The sequence below is a fragment of the Xenopus laevis genome, chromosome 5L (assembly GCF_017654675.1).
Source record: "Xenopus laevis strain J_2021 chromosome 5L, Xenopus_laevis_v10.1, whole genome shotgun sequence".
NCBI classification, from domain to species: domain Eukaryota; kingdom Metazoa; phylum Chordata; class Amphibia; order Anura; family Pipidae; genus Xenopus; species Xenopus laevis.
This window is the reverse complement of record NC_054379.1, coordinates 99,287,537-99,308,186: the sequence shown is the minus strand read 5'-3', so window position 1 is coordinate 99,308,186 and position 20,650 is coordinate 99,287,537. Positions and strand designations below refer to the sequence as shown.

Genomic DNA, 20,650 nt, shown 5'->3' with positions numbered 1-20,650 from the left:
CAACAGGATTTTAATCACAAAAGCAATTTCCCAACATTGATGTGAGAGAAAAATTTGGTAACTAGAATGCAGTTGTCCCAATAGTGGTTTACTCTTAAAGGACATGTAAACCCCCTCCACAAACATTTAATCAGTGAACAGCCTCTTTGAAATCCTTAGATAACTGCCACTCTGGTTGTTAAAAGATTAAAAGTAAAGCTGCAGCATCCCCTTAATCACTTAGAAATCCTTCTCCTCCTCTAACCCGTTCAGCCCTCTCCCTCAGGAATTTGCTTTGGCTGTTGACTTATGAGCATGCTCAGTTCTTATCAGCTCAAATTACTAATCACACCCTCCAGTCTAACAGCCAATTAAGAAATAGCATTGTTGGTTCCCATAGAAACTCTAGCTGTCTGATCCTATTTTTACCTCCTAAACACCTCTTCTGAGCTCAGATCAGTGCTCAACCCTAGCACAACATTTTATCAAAGCATGTTGTGCCTGTGTAAATCTGCTTTCTGCATTGCATGAACTTTACAGCATACATGTCTCAATGTTACTGATGATGTGTCAGAGGGAAAATGGCCGTCGGGTGAAATCTGCTATTTGTTTTATGAAAATGCGATGGCGCTGGCAAATGGAGGGGGTATATGCAGTACAAATGATGTGGCTTGGGTGGGGAAGATATGCCCAACTTATATACATGGTAGGAAAATGTAGGCTTTACATGTCCTTTAAACCCAATTCTTTCTGCAGCACCAACAGTGAAGCTATGTATGGGGTTAAGAATAACGAAGCACTTTCAATGTATCATTAAAAATGTATTCTATTTCATAAAAAAATATCCATTCATAAATAATTCCTCTTATTTTAACTTGTGCTCAGGTCTAAACTTTGTGCTCAGTGATACCCTGTATACCTCTCACAAGTGCTACTAGGAAACCAGGCAGAGTAGCATAGTTCAGGATCAAATTTGGCTATGTATTTAGGAATATTATCACACAGAAAAAAATCTGTGCGCAAAAAAGCAAGTCCATCTGCCATGATTTCCACAAAATGGAGGCTTGTCACACATGCCCCATGTCCAAATGCTCCTGCACTTGAACAATGATGCATCCATCCTTACTGATGAATGGAGCCTATTATTGAACTGTGTCTATTGATATTGGGGAACCCTGGAGCCACTTCCATTCTGGGCCTGGCAGTATCACCAAAGTTCCCACTGAATTGGATGCAAACTCCATTTTGAATACATGCTCTAACAGTGACACAACCCCAATTTGAAAATGTGCATTTAAATTGCCAGAAAAGGTATATTGCACTCAGCTCATTTAACAACAAGTAGACAAGGTACAGAATGCAAAAAAGGGACTCAGTGTTTATTGCACTTCGCACCTTGTCCCATTCATGTAAGCTGATTGGTTGCAAGGTGCAACTCTAACTCTGTATGTTCTGTCTGCATTGTGGGAAGCTAGCAGGAATCCAAAGGAACACTCCAGCTGGCACATCATTTAGGGCGATATTTACTAAACAAAAGGGATGCACCGAATCCATTATTTTGGATTTGGCCGAACCCCCAAATCCTTCGCGAAAGATATGCAAATTATGGGTGGGAAGGGGAAAACATTGTTTACTTCCTTGTTTTGTGACAATAAATCATGAGATTTCCCTCCCCGCCCCTAATTTGCATATGCAAATTAGGAATCAGATTCGGTTCGGCCAGGCAGAAGGATTTGGCCGAATCTGAATCCTGCTGAAAAAGGCAGAATCCTGGCCGAATCCCAAACCGAATCCTGGATTCGGTGCATCCCTACTAAACAACGAATGCAAAAATCACGAAAAATTTGTGATTTTTTTTTTATAAAATCTGACTTTTAAAAAAATCATGAATTTTTCAGACTTTATTAAACCCTGAGGATGGGAAAAGTCCGAATCTTAAAATCCGGCATCTCAGACCTGTCGAGGTTGCATATAAGTCAATGGGAGAAGTCCCAATGATTTTTTGATGCGCACTGGGTTTTTGGCAATACCCTGAAGTTTTCAGAGTTTTCGGGTAAAAAATCATAAAAAATCGTGAAAATCAGATTTTTAAGATTTTTTCCCGCAAACAAAATGTAGACTTTGATAAATGACCCCCTGTAGAGTGCAAAAGTTGGGAATGTCTGGGATCACTTGCTTCATTACTGTTGGCATGTACAATATTCTTGTACCGGTGCATTGGTAAAGGGGCCAGTTATATATACACCTGTATCACATATATTTATTTTGTAAGCCCTGCTTCCCCTCCCTCTCACAACCACCCACACCAACACACCCGGACACAGTGAGTACCGTGTTTACTCTTTGCATGACATGCATGACTGTCAAAGCTTTGCATTCCAGCTGAAAAATACAGATTTGTCACAGCTCATAGAGAATTATTAACAGGTTTAGTATGTCAGCGCCAATACAAGCCTCATTGATATAATTGTACAAGAACAGAGGAACAGAGGTACCAACTACAGAAGGAATGGAAGAAGAATATTTACAATGAACACATTTGGACATTGTTAAGCTTTCTTTTTTGCTAAACTGTTATAAGGAACTTGAAAGGTTACATTTCAAACTACAGGTAATGTAATTGATACAATTATACTGTTCTTTCAACTTAAATGTTTGGATCTTTGTGAAGTCAGGTTTTCTGAAAGCTAAATATACAAGTTGCAAAAACAATATTTACAAGCAATGCACAAAGTTCAGTTTTGAATGCAATTCACAATGCTTTTTACCCAAATAGTAGCATTTCCCCATAATTCCATTGTAATTGCAGCAAGATGGTGAAGTTGGAGCTAAACTGAGCGCAAATATGAAGTGCGAGGCACAGGCTTGAGCATATGTACCTAAAATGTATGGGGTCAATTAAAGCAGATGTAAATGAGCCATAATATCCCCAATATTTGAACTCTTGATAAAGTGTATTTATAAGTTAAATATATATATTAAATGCATAGTTGAAAGTTTAGACTTTTGTATATTAGGTGAAATCCATGTTTTCTTCATAATACGCTGGTACTATAGTGATTAGAGTAGCTGCAGGTTAGTATAACTTTGTGTGGTTGTTATGACATTTAAATTCATATTTTATGTTTTATTAAAGCATGTGACTAGCCTGAATAGCCTGGTACACTGGATGCAACTCATGAACATAATATTAAACATAGCTTATACCCTGTTATGCTATTTTTTCTTTGGCATGTAACCATGTTGAGGGTATAGTAAGCAAGCTCTGGATAATATAAATACCCACTACATGGAAATGCATTTTGCCTCACTATATTTCTAAATATAATATTTTCTAAATATAAACACAGTATATATATATATATATATATATATATATATATATATATATATATATATATATATATATATATATATATATATACAATATCAAAACAGGGGGGTTGTGGGAGCACTCTAAAGGCTTTAAAGTATATATATATATATATATATATAAGTATAATAAATGCTACTGCATATGTACCCAAAACAGGGGTTATTTTGTTACAAAGTTATGATCATAAAATTGATAAGCCACCATACCACGTCAAGGTAAACCCCGAATGGCGGTCCCTAACTTGTTTTATTTATTTTTTATGTGCATTCTAGCATTACCTATATAAATATATATATATTTATATTTTTTTTTTATCAACGCCCTCAAAGGCACAACTAACGTTTCAGCTGACTCCTCAGCCAAGGCGTCAGGAGTGAGGAGTCAGCCGAAACGTTAGTTGTGCCTTTGAGGGCTTTGATAATAAAAAAAAAATCTGTTTTTCCTACTAAATCCTGTGAGTGCGACTTCTTGCTATGTCTAATACTACAATTGTTGTGGTTGACACTCAGGCAGAATATACTGTATAATCGTGAGTGCCGGTAACCCATCTTCTATATATATATATATATATATATATATATATATATATATATATATATATATATATATATATATATATATATATATATATATATATATATATAGAGTCCCACAGTGCCTGCACTCAAACCAAAGAATGAAGCCAGAGGTGCACGATCCAAACGTAATGCATATGTGGAAAGAAGATCAGCACTCTCTGTAGTTTTGGTGAAAATTGTGTTGATTTATTAATCAAGAATCACATCTTATCCGACGTTTCGGTCCCACATGGGGACCTTTCTCAAGGATCCTTGAGAAAGGTCCCCATGTGGGACCGAAACGTCGGATAAGATGTGATTCTTGATTAATAAATCAACACAATTTTCACCAAAACTACAGAGAGTGCTGATCTTCTTTCCATATATATATATATATATATATATATATATATATATATATATATATATATATATATATATATATATAATTAAAATTCAGATGTATATTTGCAATGCTTGGTTACGGTTTCTTGTCTGCCTGACTATAGTCTGAAAATACTGTCTAAATCTCAGGGTGAGTGACCCTGGCAGCCAAAGGCAGTAAGACAGTAAGGGATCAATTTTATTGTTATTCTTATATTATTGATCAATAGTTTCAGACCATTTCCTGTACACCTTCATTCTGACATTGCCATAGTTGGCTAGTTGCTTGGAAAATAAGCCCTAGCCACCACAGCAGTTTCAATTCCAAAAAAAAAAAAATCAAGACTGCTGTCTACATCATACTGAAAAGTTCATTTTTCCAGCCCTCATAAAGATCTGTAGCTTTGTGATATGAAATGTATGTTCTGTTAACACTGAACTTTGCTCAAACTCTGCTTTAATCATTAATTTAAAATGTAAAGATTGACTTAAGATTACTTTTTCTCTTGTTTTAAAAGTTAAACATTTTCTTTGAGAACTGTTCGCCTTTAAGAGTGTCAGTTTATACCATGGACATAACTGCAGCATTATAAAGTAAATAAAACAGAGAGAAAAAAACATATTAAATATTTATTCAAATTAGATTTTAGGGGGAAAACTAGCTTAATCGTCAAAATGTAATTGTGACTTTTCTCCGATAATATTTTCTTTGATCCTTCAAACTCTGTAATTAATCTCCACTGTAGCATAATGTGATTGCATTTTTTTTTATTTTGCTTCAACAGAATAACAAAAATAGCTTGAATTTTTGAATTCCGCAAAAACCACTTCATGTTTGAATTTATCTTGAACTTTTTATCTTCAACACAAATCAGATCTGTGGTACTTTTTTACTGATGCCTACAAAGAATGGATGTTAAAGGAAAAAGAAAGTTGTCTTGCACTTGGGGGTACCAAATGTTATGCACCACCAAGTGATTGTATTTATTTACCTGAAACCCCAGGTCGGTGCTCCTATCAGCAGAAAACTGCACCGGCCCGGGGTTATTCCAGCGAGCACCACAGAGTGATCCTCTTCCGGCTTCTTGTTTCTTCAATTTCCCAGGGGGAGACGCATGCACAGTAGAACAAAATAGCCGACTTTTTAGTTAAGGTTCGGCTTTTCACTCTACTGCGCATGCGCAGCCGTTCGAAGAAAGAGGAAGACAGGAGAGGATCGCTCCGTGGTGCTTACTGGAAGAACCCCGGGCCGGTGCAGTTTTCTGCTGATAGGAGTATCAGCCTGGGGTTTCAGGTAAGTAAATATATTCACGGGGGTGCCTAACATTTGGCACCCCCAAGTGCAAGAAGGCTTTCCTTCTCCTTTAAGTGGCATGTTTTTTAGGCTAAAATTTAGTTTCCTAAAAATGGCATAGGGAATATCTCTAATTCTGTGTATATATTTTCAAAAGAGTTGCAATTCAATGCCCTTACTGAGGAGAACAAAAGCAGTTACTGTCACTATTTTTATACTACGAGAGACAGGAGCTGGTGATTGCCACACTGAGGATAAAAGGAATGGGAGGATACAACACTAAGGGGGTTATTTACTAAGCCCTGAAATCAAAAATCATGAAAAATTCTTGATTTTTTTTTTTATAAAATCGTGTTCTTAAAAATTCACAAATTTTTCAGAATTTATTAAACCCCGAGGGTGGAAAACTCAGAATCTGAAATCCTGGCATCTCAGACCTGTCGAGGTTGCATATAAATCAATGGGAGAAGTCCCAATGATTTTATTGATTTGCGCTGGGTCTCGTGCCAAACCCCGAAGTTTTCGGAGGTTTCGGGCAAAAATCTGAGGTTTCGGTTGAAAACTCTGAAAAAATCGTGAAAATCGGGTGAAACCTCCGAAAAAACCGGGAAAATCTGAGTATTTACCGCAAAGCAAATTTTCAGGAAAATGTAATAATAAATAAGCGTTAAAAACCCGAGTGGCTTAGAGTTTGTAGCAGCCGATATTGAAATAAATTCGGACCTTGATAAATAACCCCCTAAAGGACCTATTTATCATGCTATGTAAAAAATGGAGTGAAGCATTACCAGTGATGTTGCCCAGAGCAACCAATCAGCAATTAGATTTCAATAGTTATAAAACAAAAGCAAAGATGTGATTGGTTGCAATGAGCAACATCACCAGTAATATTTCACTCCACTTTTTATGCAGCATGATAAATATACTCCTACATAGTAATTCTATAAAAGAAAGCAGCAGCAAAACATTTCTAAGGTAGCTAAGGATGATAGACTGCATATTTTTCTGTAACACATTATTTTCCTTCTGCTTTCATATTCTACACATTATATTATTGATCTATTCTAATTATAAGATATGCATCATACACTGGAAAATATGAGCCTTTTTCCTATTATAGTACAGTATATCACATCAATATTTCATTTTTACTTTTAGTTCCAAAAATAAAATGGATTTGAAACCAGTTATAGTGATCCATGGTGGTGCTTGGGCAATCCCTGATCATCTTGCAGAATGCAGCAAAATTGGTGTAAAAAATGCAGCAAAATGCGGATACTCGGTCCTTGTAAACAGAGGGAGCAGCATGCAGGCTGTTGAATCTGCTGTGCGGGTATTGGAAGATGATATAAGTTTTGATGCAGGTTTGAGTACATCTATATGCTTTTTTTTTTGTAAATATACTTTAGCAAATCAATGAGTGACCAAGGAATATTTAAAACGTATAAATCTTGTACTGATAATTTTGTAAAAATGTAAAAACTAACAAAATATTCTCAGACACTAAAAAGCACCCATTACATTAACTAACGATAATAATACAGTTTTATATGGCATTTATTTTAAAAGCATTGTTCTCCTTTCAATTAACTTTTACTATGATGTAGATATGCTATTCTGAGACAATTTGTAATTGTTTTTTTTGTTTTTTTATTATTTATTACTCTGGAGACTATGGGGCAGATTTACTAAGGGTCGAATATCGAGGGTTAATTAACCCTCGATATTCGACCAGGAACTAAAATCGTTCGACTTCGAATATCGAAGTCGAACGATTTAGCGCAAATCCTGCGATCGAACGATTCGAAGGATTTTAATCCAACGATCGAAGGAATATCCTTCGATCAAAAAAACGCAGGCAAGCCTATGGGGACCTTCCCCATAGGCTAACATTGAGTTCGGTAGCTTTTAGCTGCCGAACTAGGGGGTCGAAGTTTTTCTTAAAGAGACAGTACTTCGATTATCGAATGGTCGAATAGTCGAACGATTTTTAGTTCGAATCGTTCGATTCGTAGTCGAAGTCGTAGTCGAAGGTCGAAGTAGCCCATTCGATGGTCGAAGTAGCCAAAAAAACACTTCGAAATTCGAAGTTTTTTTAATTCGAATCCTTCACTCGAGCTTTGTAAATGTGCCCCTATGTGTTGGTTTGAATGAGAAACTAGAATATGAATGGAGGGGTCCTGAACAGAAAAATGAGTAATAAACAGCAGCAATAACAATACATTTGTAACCTCACTAATCATTTGTTTTAGAAGGTGTCAATGACCCCTTAGCACTACCCCTAAACATAGTAAATGAAACAATCTTTGCAGAAATAAGTCCCACCGTAGTTTTATTAAAAGTACTTATAGTAAAAATGGTACAGTCTCTGTATATCTTCAAGCAGTACTTTAACACACTAGAACTGCATTTACTAAATTACTACATTTGATTACCTGTCTCTTTAAAAAAAATTTGCTTCTACTTAACGGAAAAAAAACCCCAAGGAAGTTTTAAGTTTAAATTCGCAAATTCTTTATTAAGAAATTACTTACGGATTCTCTGCTTGCGTCAGAAACGGCGACAGGGCGCCGATCCAATGTGTAGCGCTGGATTTCTCCTCCCTAGCTATCTCCTATAGAAGGCAGGGAGGAGAAATTGAGCGCCGCACAATGGATTGTTTTTTTATGTTACTGGTCTTTTAAGGATGCTCTGATTGGGGCCCCCAGCAGGTGGTTGTTTTCCCAGCTAGGTCATATTATGGGCTACTGGTAAACCTAGGCATCTCTGGGCAGACCTCTTTGTAGTCACTTGCTACATGGATCTCTTAAAGGAGAACTAAAGTCTAACTAAAGAAATAGGCTAGAAATGTTGTACATTATGTTTTGGGCTTCTGTACCAGCCCAGGCAAACACAACCCTTTAGCAGGGAAGATCTGTGCTTCCAAATATGCCCCAGTAGCTCTCCATCTTCTTTTCTGCTGATTCACTGCACATGCTCTGTGCTGCTGTCACTTACTGAGCTTAGGGACCAACTCACAATATACAGTACACATAGAATATAAATGTCATAATATAAGGCTGATTAGTACGTAATACAGATAATTACTACATGGCAGCTGAGAACCAGTGCAATTTGCATCAAAATTTCATAAACAGCCTTGTAGCATCGGCTTATATTACAGACAACCCTAATGTTCTGCTTGTAAATTTGTGATGACCCCTAAGCTTAGCTTCCCAACAGCTGCTCAGAGCCCTCTGAGCATGTGAGTTTTGCGGACACTTTCCAAGATGGTGAACCCCTGCGACAATTTTGAAGTCCTGGATCATTGCTGCTATTGACAAGCTGAAACTTTAGGCTGATGCAATAAGTGCAGTATATAAAATATGGCATTTTTTCAACATATACATTTTTAGGATTTAGTTATTCTTTAAGGCTCACAGGCCCCTTTCTTGGTTCTGACTCCTTCTCTGGCCTCTGCTTGGATAGTTCTGGTGGACTTTCCAGCTTCAACCTCCTTCTTATGGTTCCTAAGGCTACCTTGAGCCTTCCTACAAAACTGGGGTTTGAACATGGTCAGTTCTAAGGTTACTACCAACAACTAACATGAGGGCACCCATAGTGAACAATAAGACCACTAAAACTCCCTACAGAATGTTTATTGATGTCTGTAACTAGATTTCTACATGCATATATTAAGCATTTACATTATTTACTATAGAACAACATTTACAGCCTTTTTCTCTGGACATTTCCTACTAACAAGGCAGGGCTATTTTAAAATTCATGTTTTTCTGCGAGTAACTCAGGTGTGAAGAAAAGCATTTAGTAAGTGTCATATGGGGAAATCATTGCCCTGCTAACTTAAACTGTACAAATGAAATAAATTAATAAATGTTTTTAAACAAAAGAAAAACAAAGTCTTGCTTGTTGCCGCAAGGTTTTTATTTACTAAGAAGCTTGTGACAATGAAAGCAAATATAAGTTCCAAATAGCTGTCGGAATGATTATAGTAAACAGCTATGAAATTGCTTGTCTGATTTGTCCTGAAAGCTTTAGGGCATATGCGTTTGTTTTTGTTACAAACTGAATTGCTTCCTGCAGGTCACGGTGCTGTACTGAATGCTGATGGTGATGTCGAGCTTGACGCAGTCATAATGGATGGCAAAAATCTTGCTGCCGGTTCTGTCTCCTGCATTAAAAATATTTCAAATCCAATCACATTTGCTCGTACAGTCCTAGAAAAGGTTAGTAAACATTTTAATAGGATGTCAGTGTACTTGGTAAGAACAGTAGCGTAGCAAGTTACTAAAGTAGTAGAAAGTTGCTAAGATGTAATCAATAACCATGGCGAGAACAATGCACACTTTTGCTCATAAAGTATTTCTAGGCAAAGTAAAAAGAGCTTTTACAGTATGTGCTCACACATTTCAATTACATTGTGTCTCTCTGCATACTGTATGTATCTATATGTATATTTTTATTGTACATGCAGTGCTGTGCATTAAATAATTCATTAAATAATTAACATAACAGATCGATATTAATACAACAATAAAATATATAGTGAATAAAGTACCCCCTCTTGTAAAATATAAGGATATTATAAGTTACCGAGGAGCTCCATGACCATATAAAAACACGAGGCCGAAGGCGGAGTGTTTTTATACAGGTCATGGAACTCCGAGGTAACTTCTAATATCCTCATATTTTACAACTGGGGGTTCTTTATTTATTATAATACACAAGTTTCAGTGAGTCATGTGACAGAAATGACATCAGAACTCACCGTTTATAACTGATGACATCAGAACTCACCGTTTATAAGGAAATAATTTACAAGATATTCATGGCTTTTGTGTATTATATATAAATATAAACAAATACAAACTACAGTTATTTTCAAGATTATATTTGAACTGTAAAAGAGACAAGAGAAAGTCCCTGCCCTGTATAGCTTACAGTCTCAGTTCGTAGGTTACTTACAGGTACAAACAGAAGGCAATAGTTATATACGGGGGCAAACATACTACCTGTACTATGAAAGCTATGGAAATATTTCCTTAGATTCAAAAGTTCCAGCTGTTCATAAAGCCCATAGTATATTAATGATTGAAGGAGGTGGACCTATGTAAAAAATATATATCTCCGTAGTTACTTTAGCTTTAGTGCAAAAGGCAGGTATTGATTTAATTTTAAAACAAATTCTCCCAGTCTATTGTATAATTTAACATTAGAATCCCCCGTCCAATTTACAAGTTTATTTGCTTGATTTATTTTCTTTGTTTTCATATATAGTACATCCATAAAATTTAACTCAGAAAATGGAGAACAATCTCTGGGTAGTGGATGGGATAGAACGCTACTGAAAAGTTTACGCACAATATTTGACCTGGTCCTATAATACACAGAAATAGTGATGGGAAAAATTTGACGCCCGCGTAAATTCGCGACCAATTTTGATGCTCATGTCAATTTTGACACTGGCTTTAAAGTCAATGGACGTCCGAATAGTGTTGACACAACGGTTTTGATGCAAGCGACTTTTCTGACGCGCGTTTAAATTTTTTTGATGCCAGGGCGTATGTTCGAACTTATTTGCCGCGAATTTGCGCCTGGCGAATTTATTTGCCCATCACTACACAGAAACTAATAAGGAGTTTAAAGGGGTGGTTTACATTTAAGTTAACTTTAAGTATGCTATAGATAACTAAAAAAACGACAAATAATAAAAAATAAAAACCAACTGCAAATTGTCTCAGAATATCACTCTCAACATTTTACTACCCCTCGGTGCAGATTCAGGCATCGGAGTTTAAAGGCACCATCTTCTTCTCTTCAAAAATCTTCAGAATGAGACCAGAGTGGCGGCGCATGCGCAGTTGGAGCAGTTTTCTGTTTCGTGACAACTGCGCATGCGCCAAAACTCATGAAAATTGCTGAAGCGCCAGTCTCATTCAAAAGATTAGTGAAGTGGTTGAAGACGGCGCCTGTGAACTCTGATGCCTGAATCTGCACCGAGGGATAAGTAAAACGTTAGGGGCATTTGCCCGGGGTAACAATTAGGCTGGGGGGAGGAGGGAGGGGGGTCTATGTAGGGTAGAAGGGTAGGGTTTTTTTTAATTTAGGGTTGAATTCTCCTTTAATGAGCTTGTGTAGTTAAATAATGCATTAAATACTTATTGTTTGCTGAAGGTTACATGGTAAAGGAAGACTGTAAATATATATGTACACAACCGTTATTGTCACCCAACTCAGCTTCTGATATCTTTAAAATATTTTAATGGCTTAAATCACAAGCCAATCAAGATTTAAAGATTTAGCGCTAGGATCAGAGTGCTTAGCCTGCGCTGCATTGTTTTGCTGTTCATAATACACATGGAGCAGCTTTAGGTTCATAGAGTTTTGAATTCTTACCAAGAAATTATTGTATAAATTTGCCATTAATAAAATCAATAGTTAATGCAATATTATAAACTTCTGTAGTTAGTGGTGGTATAGTGTGCAAACATGGCAAATAAAGATTTTAAATGTTGATATTTTAAGTGTAATTTCAGCAAGTCCAAGGAACAAGGATTAGGCTTTTTTTTCTTTGCGCTCTTTGGATGATTTTCATTAAACAATATGAACCATTTTACATATATAATATAAAACATGCATTTAATTTATGTTTAGCATTAAATATACTTCCTAATTCTCTATAATTCTCATAGACTTCGCACACAATGTTGACTGGAAAAGGAGCTGATGCATATGCTGAAAAGATGAATATTGCCAGAGTCTCGAGAGATGAGTTGGTAACAGAACATGCCATTCAGGAATGGGAACAGTACCATAAATATAAGCAAAGTGTCACAAACCTTTTTAATACTGAAAAGTAAGTAGAATACAACTATATTGGTGACATGCTCAATATAAATAAACCTCCTAGCTGTCTAATGTACAAACAGTAGATTCAGCTGCAAGTAGCTAAGGTTCCTTAAGAACAATTTATCTACAATATTGTGGAAGTTTGACATTTTTGTTTTGATGGCATAGCTTAAATAATGGCTAAACTATGAGATGGCACAGCAGAAGTATGAATGATGTTGTAAAGGCTCCTTTTGTACAGAAATCCCTTCCTGCCACCAGGAGCTGTGTAAATTTACTGACAAAACAGCCCAAAAAGTTGCCAGATATCCAAAGAAGTGTCATATTACATACTATTTTTCGGGCTATTTCTATAACAATATAACTGATAGAGATTTAGAAACAACTATATTTAATATATCGATGAATATGTTTTTGATGAATCTTCTGCTTGACTGCAAGAAACAAAATCAGTGGCGTAACTACCAGGGGAGCAGGGGGTGCAATTGGGCCAGAGCCCGCACCCCGCAGGGCCCCCCGGCAGTCACGCGCCCCACTGCAGCGCCGCACGGAAGAGGGTGGGGGTGGGCCCAGCCGCACGGCCCGCACCAGGGCCCGCCCCCACCTAGTTCCGTCTCTAAACAAAATATATGATATGCAAGCTATTTTGTATTCTAAAAAGAGCAGAAGGATTTCCACCTAGTAAGAGAAGTCTATGTATAAATAAAACTGTCACAACATTTCATTTTTGAAATATATTTTTTTATTTTGTTTTGCCAGCACAAATTCTCTGGATAGTGTATTCTGTTTCTTTACAGCCCTTGGAGGATATCAAGTAATTGTTTTGTTTGTTGAAGTTTAAGAGTGAAGATTTTATTTCATGTGTGGCATTTCTAACTTCAAAACTAAACCCAGATTTCTGTTTCTGCTTTCAGCATACTACTCTGGGCTCCCACAAAATAGCATGTACTGCATCTTGTGTGTGATTTACCAGGGCAGGTGTAAATAAGCATCTGTGTGTGTTTTTCTAGTGTCAATATATGTGTGGACTGTCATTTCCAGCATGGCAATGCAGCACCAAAAAACTGGCGTGTGATCATTCTGTACTAATCAGTTATGTGTGTGTGAACCATGGAAGTAAAACTTCCTCAAAGCAAGTATTAATTCTAGAGCTGCTCCCATGAATTTATGTGCCCTGCACTATGCACCTTAATCAGGAGGTTTTGGCACTAAGCACAAGTATAAATGAGTGTGTATAGATACAAGTATTTTTGTATTCACAATTTTGAGTTTGGTATTTGCGCTTGCGTTCATAAATGACACCTATAGAGACCATCTAAGTCTTACACTGTCGAATAATCAATATCAATTGCTTGCAGCAATGTTCAGAATAGTTACATACAGGAGGTTATTTATCAAAGTCCAAATTTATCTCAATATTTTCTGCTATAAACTCCGATTAAATCCGCTCGGGTTTTTTTACGTTTATTTATTATAACATTTTCCAGAAAATTTGCTTTGTGCAAAAAAAATACAATTTTCACAAATTTTTCCACCCAAAAACTTTGAAAACTTCGGGGTATTGCACGAAAACCAGCGCACGTCCAAAAATCATTGGGACTTTGTCCCATTGACTTTTTTGCAACCTCGACAGGTCTGAGATGCTGGATTTTCAGATTCAGACTTTTCCATCCTCATGGTTTAATAAATTCCGAAAAATTTGTGATTTTTTAAAAGTCCGGTTTTATAAAAAAAAAATCAGGTATTTTTCATGATTTTTGTATTCGGAGTTTAGTAAATAACCCCCACAATGTTGATCAACATCTGTTGAGGTCTTGGAATATTTATGTGTATGTAACATTTGTGTTTTAAGTGTAGTCAGCTTTAAGAATATTTCTTTTATGTTGAGCAACTTATTTTTATCAAAGACATTTTATTATTATATTATATTTATTATTATTATGAGCCAGTGATCAGACCTGCCCTGGAATATCTACAGTATTTTGGCTTTTTTTATATGCAAATGTATTTACCCTTAAAAACTTCCCTCTACTCCGCATGATAAGATAGCTCCCTCTAATCTATTACTCATCATTATTTTTCCAGCACACATTCCCATACCCTTTTCACTTTGCTCTGCCAGTTCCTGATGTGGCTACAGCTATTTAATTGTGTATTATAGCTTTGGAGAGAGAAAGTTCATTGCCTTGGCCTGCATTCCCTATTTTTGAGAAACGTAATAACTTGCAGTACAGTGATATGCCTTACAATTGATCCATGCTATACAGAATATTAAAAGCCCTTGTCCAAGTTGAGCTTATTAAGCTGAAAAAAATACCCATGGCACTGCTTTCTGTCTTCCACAGTCAAGGTTTCCAGAACCATTATTATATATGAGTTACATATAGGACCAAACAACATTGGGTTTGGTTTATTTGCTTTACTGATTATGATTTAGTGAACTTATAATATTCCTTGCTTGGAATTGAAAAAGCCTGTACAAATAAACTTGCCAGTATGTCGTTTTTATTTATGATCAAAAACTGTCAACAATTATTTAAAAGGTTAAAAATAATAATACCACTGCTGTTTTTACGGAATGAAAAAACATATAATTCATATTTTTCATTTTCAAAGCTGTATACAATATAAATGGTAAAATAAGCAATATATGTAATATCTTTCTGGAGAAGCAGAAGGGATTTTAGATGCTTTACAAAAAATAAAATTAAGCTTTGCTTTTGCCTATTATTATGCATAAACCGTATCCATGAATACAAAATCTATAAGAATGATGTAAACCTCTCTTCTTTTATTTATTTAGTTCTACTGTCTAATCTATTCATTTAATCTGCTCCCATTTTCTCTGCATAATAAAAATGTATAAAATCAGCCTTGGTTAATAATATTATATACTGTATTTTAGACACGTCAGGATTCTACCACACATTAAATAAATTCTGTAGCCACAGGGAATTATAACCTAATTGTGGGTAGTACAGGGGTTTTGATTTTTAACTTAAACATCCTAGCAGGAGGGCAGGGTTGTATTTTCTTAATACGTACCTGAGGGTCTATGACTATGGTGGTAGACCCAGTCCATCACTGGACACTGGTAGGTGGTTGACTGCATTGCCTACATGCATATTGGGTAGTATAGGTGATGTGGATGGTGGCATGCCTGGCACATCACAACAGGTATTAAAATAAAGCAATGCAAAAAGTTACATTTAAAGAAAAAAAGGAATATTCCGAGCTGCATTACACAGCAAGGCCATTTTAAACTGCAGACATATGGAATGGGATTAAATCAGTCCAGTAGGCAGAGGGAAAACTGCCAAGAGGATTTTACAGAAGTGTGTTTCATTGTCACCTTGAATTTATAGAGATAAAAGCTGAACAGGGAACAAGTGAGGGGTTGCGTTAGTGATAACCGAATGCAAGGTAGCATTCAATAGAACTGTAATAAGAAAGTCTGCCTTCTTCCAAGAAGCAATGTGCTAATTTCATACCTTTAATCCTCTTTTCTATTTCATTATTGATGACAATACTTTGAGTAATGTCCTGGCAGTCGAAAAGCCTTTTATCTGAAAACAGAATACTAGGATCTCAATTACAACTGGGATTAAACTTACTGTTTAGCAGAAGGGATTTGCAACACTGCCTGAAAATAGTACTTTAAAGGACCAGTAAAATAGAAAAAATGGTTTACATTCATTGAAATATGATGTACTAGTACAAACTGTATATGTGCTTCAGAAACAAAATATACTGTACATATGTGTGGCTATGGAAGAGATTTTTTATAGGTTAATTTTTTAGTTTTCTTCTCATTTGAAAAAAAACTTGAAAACTAGAAAACTTTTCAAAAATATGATCATGAAAAAACATAAAAGGAAAACGTGAAAGAAATTAGATCATATTCAACCCATCATTTTCAATGAGTCTGCCAAATTTTAAATTACTTTAGAGAACTCCAATTGAAAATAACTTTAGTTTTGTTAATACAACTCCAATTGACTTCTACGTGAACTTTCCAACTTTTAGATGCCAAATTTTGTGCACTTAAAAATTCATGTTCTGCAAACTTGAATTTGCAATTTTAGACACAAAAAAATTGTATCATGGTAAAAAAAATCCTTTAAGGTGAAACATGCTGTTTAACTGTACCCAGAACATTATTTCTTAATTTATAGTATGTTGCATTGTTCTTAAACCAAAGTTTTCCCCCAACAATTGCTGGGGGGGGGGGATGTCTTTCCTGTCTCTTTGTCATATTTCCTATTAAAATAACTGGTGCCACTTAAAATACCAGATCTATTTCTATAGTTGGAATCGAACTAGAAAGCCATCACTTCTGACAAATTACAACATAATTAAAGTAATTATAAATTACATTTGTTCATAAAGATGTTTGCTTATGCATTTTGGGTCCAAGAATAGGTTAAAAAAAAGTTCTGCCCGTCATTTACAATTAACTACAACAAAGCTTTGTTGAAAACAAAAATGAACCCAGCCTTCAAAATAACATCTAAAAATAAACCATTATATTATATACTACTCCAGACCTAGAGTAACCCAATAAAGCCAATAGGACAAATTTAGTCTGCAGTTTTTAAGAAACTTTTCTGATATCACAGATTTGCAAATATGATTTGTAACACTCTTGCTTCACAAAACTTTGAATTTTATATTCCAGGGTACATGATACAGTTGGGGCTGTGGCAATAGATTGTCAGGGTAATGTGTCCTGTGCCACATCAACTGGAGGAATAACAAACAAAATGGTCGGTCGTGTTGGAGACAGTCCAATAATAGGTATTGCATGATACAAAACACAATAAAATAAAGAGTGTTAATTTTGGAGTTTTTGCAACACGTTGCTTTATTGTCTTTTTTTGATTATTAGAGAAATGCAATGTGCTATACATATGTATGGAAGCTGTTGAGAAACTGGAGTAGAGTTAATAATTATCTTATAACTTGGCTAAATATATAAATATATAATAATATTGTCATATCAGTGATCCTGCTACAATTCAAAAACAATATTTCAATATTTTAGCATTTCAGTGGATGCTTTCTTTGGTTTTATATCATGTGTGTCCCGGATTTTAAACCAAAATTTTGTTCTAATGTTCCCAAAAATAGCTAGTTTTCGTCTCGATTGTTATTAATAGTGAAATGAAGATGTTTAAAATACTAAACAGATGCATATTTTGTCATGGTTCTGTCAGAAAATAGTCTAGTCCAATTAGTCTGCACCTTATATAGTCATGCACAAACTACCAATTGCTTACGGTCAGGGCTGGAACTAGGAGTGGGCAGAAGAGGCAGCTGCCTAGGGCGCAATAATAGGGGGCGCTGGGCAGCTACCTCTAAAACTGTCTTCTGCTTACCCCTAGTCCGCACCTCTCAGTCTTACTTTTTTCCTCTTGACACCCTCCCCTCTCGTGTCGTTCCCCTCCATTGCTGTCCCCTCCATCTGTCACTAACACCTCCCCGCCCATCTCTTCACTCGTCACTCGTGCAGGGGGTGGGGCTTACTGGCCAGGGGCAGGGCTTGCCAGCCAGGTTGCCTAGGGTGCCCGGCATGTGACTGACCTTGCAAATGCCCTCCCCCGATAGTGTAACAATAATGCTGCAATGCTTAACCCTTCTAATTAATACAGTAAATATTAGATTTTAAAGTAAACCAGACTCCCGTATTTATATCCTTTTAGTACTTGAAGAATAAGTTGCTTTAACACATTTCACCGATTTTACAAGTACAGTAATCCATTTTCATGGTTTTTACACAATTTTTTCCTAGTCCCTGAAAAACGTAAAATCGGGATCCAACTCTTGATAGTTAATTTTCTGCCTACCACTTTGCTTGTATATTGGCATTGTCCTAATCTGTTACAATGCACAGCTACTTGCTTTAACAATATTTTGTTCTGCCAGGCTGTGGAGGGTATGCAGACAATCATGTTGGTGCTGTATCTACCACAGGACATGGGGAGTCTATTATGAAAGTCACTCTTGCAAGGCTTGTGCTTTTTTATATGGAACAAGGTAAGAACTCTGCAGTAGCATTAATTAACTAACCTATAATTACTAAAATTACTAAAATGTAAACATTTTTCATACCATTAATGTTATGTAAATATAAAAAAAAGCCCCAAAACATGTAAGTTCTGCTAAATAGCATACACTATTGTTATGCTATTGTTTATTATCAATTGCATGATCTGTGGTACTGATTATATCACTAACCAGAATAGTCTACAATCTGTAATACATTTACAATAAGATATATAACACTTCTGGCCTCTATTTTTCTTCAAGAGAAAGCCTTCCCATAATTTGGAGCTTTCTGGATATCTGGTTTTCAGAGAACGGATCCCATACCTGTAGTAAACAAACTGTACTGTAAACCAATGCAAATACATATCAAAGGGATAGTTCCTAAGATACAGTTGTAAGTGTTCAAGAGAAAGAGATTTCACAATAGAGACTGATATTATTATAAAAATCGAGTGCTGATAGGAAAATGTTCGCTTCCCATACTGTAAATCTCACGTATAAATGTCAGAATTTGGCATTTACTTCTTCACACAGCATCACTACTTGCAGTTCATTTCCAGTTATCTGTTTAAAATGCTCCTGATAAAGAAAAAACTGGACTAATGAACTAATAATTATTCTGAGCCTGAAGCATAATTGAGATAGAAAGAAAAATTGCAGCGATGCTCAATATCAGTTCTACGTAACTCTTTAACAGGTGTAAAGTGGAATGCTGGTTATTCTTATCTAAGGAGAGAAAATCTTCATGGGGCAATGGAGTGTCATAAGTTATAAATTAACTTTTGTTTCTTGTATTTGGTGGCATCACAACACTTTCTGCTTCCAAGGAAGTGGTGTGACGGCACAAAACGCGTTTAAGCACAGTTTCTGCCCCTGAATAAGACATTTGGAGACTTTAGATGAAAGCAAAACCCTAAAACTGATACCGTATGTTTAAAGAACTGAATTTTCCAGTATGAATACTTTAATGTGTGATTTCATGAGATCCGACTTATGTAGGAGGCAAAGAGCCACCCTGTATTTTACCAGCCTGCCTCCTTTAATAATAGGCTATTTATTTCCTACAAGCCTGTTTCTGGTACATTAAGTGAAACCCATTACCTTGAAACATTGCCAGTTTAATGAATGCACATGAATGCTTGATCTTAAATCTTGAATGACTAATACAATATGAAGCAGGGTTAATTATTTAACATTCTTACGAATGCCACATTCTTTTTATACTTCAAAAGTAACATTTGTATACAGAATGTGTGTAATACACACACTTTTATTGCGCAGGTGAAACACCACAGAAGGCTGCAGACCAGGCTCTTGAGTACATGATAAACCGAGTACATGGGAGAGGAGGGCTTGTAGTTGTCAGTAAGAACGGACAGTGGGCAGCACGGTTTACCACGAAAAGAATGGCTTGGGCCAGCATTCAAGATGGAGTTTTAACCTTTGGCCTGAACCCTGATGAAATATTTCAAGAATCTCTAGACAATTTCTCTTAGTAGCTCTGAAGATGTGTTAAATGGAAAATTATATTTAACCATCTTACAAATGGTTTAGAAAGATAACATGGTGGTGTAGTTTTGTTTTTGATTTATGTGCATTAAGTAAATACAATTCTCATTTAATTTACATTGGGTTAAAAAAAAGACCAAAGTTGATCAACTTCACCCCCTCCAAATGAAAACCCAGCATCTATATATACACAGACTGTCACTGATCCCTCCATACACTCACATAAACAATATATACCAATATCTATACTATTTGTAGATGTTAGTATTACAATAGTCTTGGATATCATGCTTGTCCATGAAAACATCCGAGCTCCTTTTAAAAGCATTAACTGAATCAGCCATCACAACATCACCCGGCAGTGCATTCCACAACCTCACTGTCCTGACTGTGAAGAACCCCCTACGCTGCTTCAAATGAAAGTTCTTTTCTTCTAGTCTGAAGAGGTGGCCTCTGGTACAACGATTCTCTTTTTAGGAAAAAATGTCCCCTGCTATTTGTTTATAATGTCCTCTAATGTACTTGTAAAGTGTAATCATGTCCCCTCGCAAAAGTCTTTTTTCCAGAGAAAACAACCTCAGCCTTGACATTCTACCCTTGATTTCTTCCATCCCTTTAACTAGTTTAATTGCTTGTCTCTATTCATCTCGCTCC

At 36.1% G+C, this 20,650-nt stretch overlaps 1 protein-coding gene across 1 annotated transcript; it reads left to right on the top strand.

The window, feature by feature from the left end:
* Nucleotides 1–2,443: 2,443 nt before the first annotated feature.
* LOC108716182 (isoaspartyl peptidase/L-asparaginase) lies at nucleotides 2,444–20,016 on the top strand. The gene is made up of 7 exons (XM_041562372.1): nucleotides 2,444–2,590; nucleotides 6,749–6,954; nucleotides 9,674–9,816; nucleotides 12,283–12,446; nucleotides 17,118–17,236; nucleotides 18,365–18,475; nucleotides 19,769–20,016. The coding sequence occupies exons 2-7, from the start codon at nucleotides 6,762–6,764 to the stop codon at nucleotides 19,981–19,983; spliced, it is 945 nt and encodes a 314-aa protein (XP_041418306.1). The 5' UTR covers nucleotides 2,444–2,590; nucleotides 6,749–6,761; the 3' UTR covers nucleotides 19,984–20,016.
* Nucleotides 20,017–20,650: the final 634 nt, after the last annotated feature.

What these genes read in the sequence shown, in the direction of transcription:
- LOC108716182 (XM_041562372.1), top strand. Translation starts at nt 6,762, where the DNA reads ATGGATTTGAAACCAGTTATAGTGATCCATGGTGGTGCTTGGGCAATC. An exon ending in TGATATAAGTTTTGATGCAG is followed by an intron (nt 6,955 to 9,673) that starts GTTTGAGTACAT and finishes TGCTTCCTGCAG; the next exon opens with GTCACGGTGCTGTACTGAAT. An exon ending in CTCGTACAGTCCTAGAAAAG is followed by an intron (nt 9,817 to 12,282) that starts GTTAGTAAACAT and finishes TAATTCTCATAG; the next exon opens with ACTTCGCACACAATGTTGAC.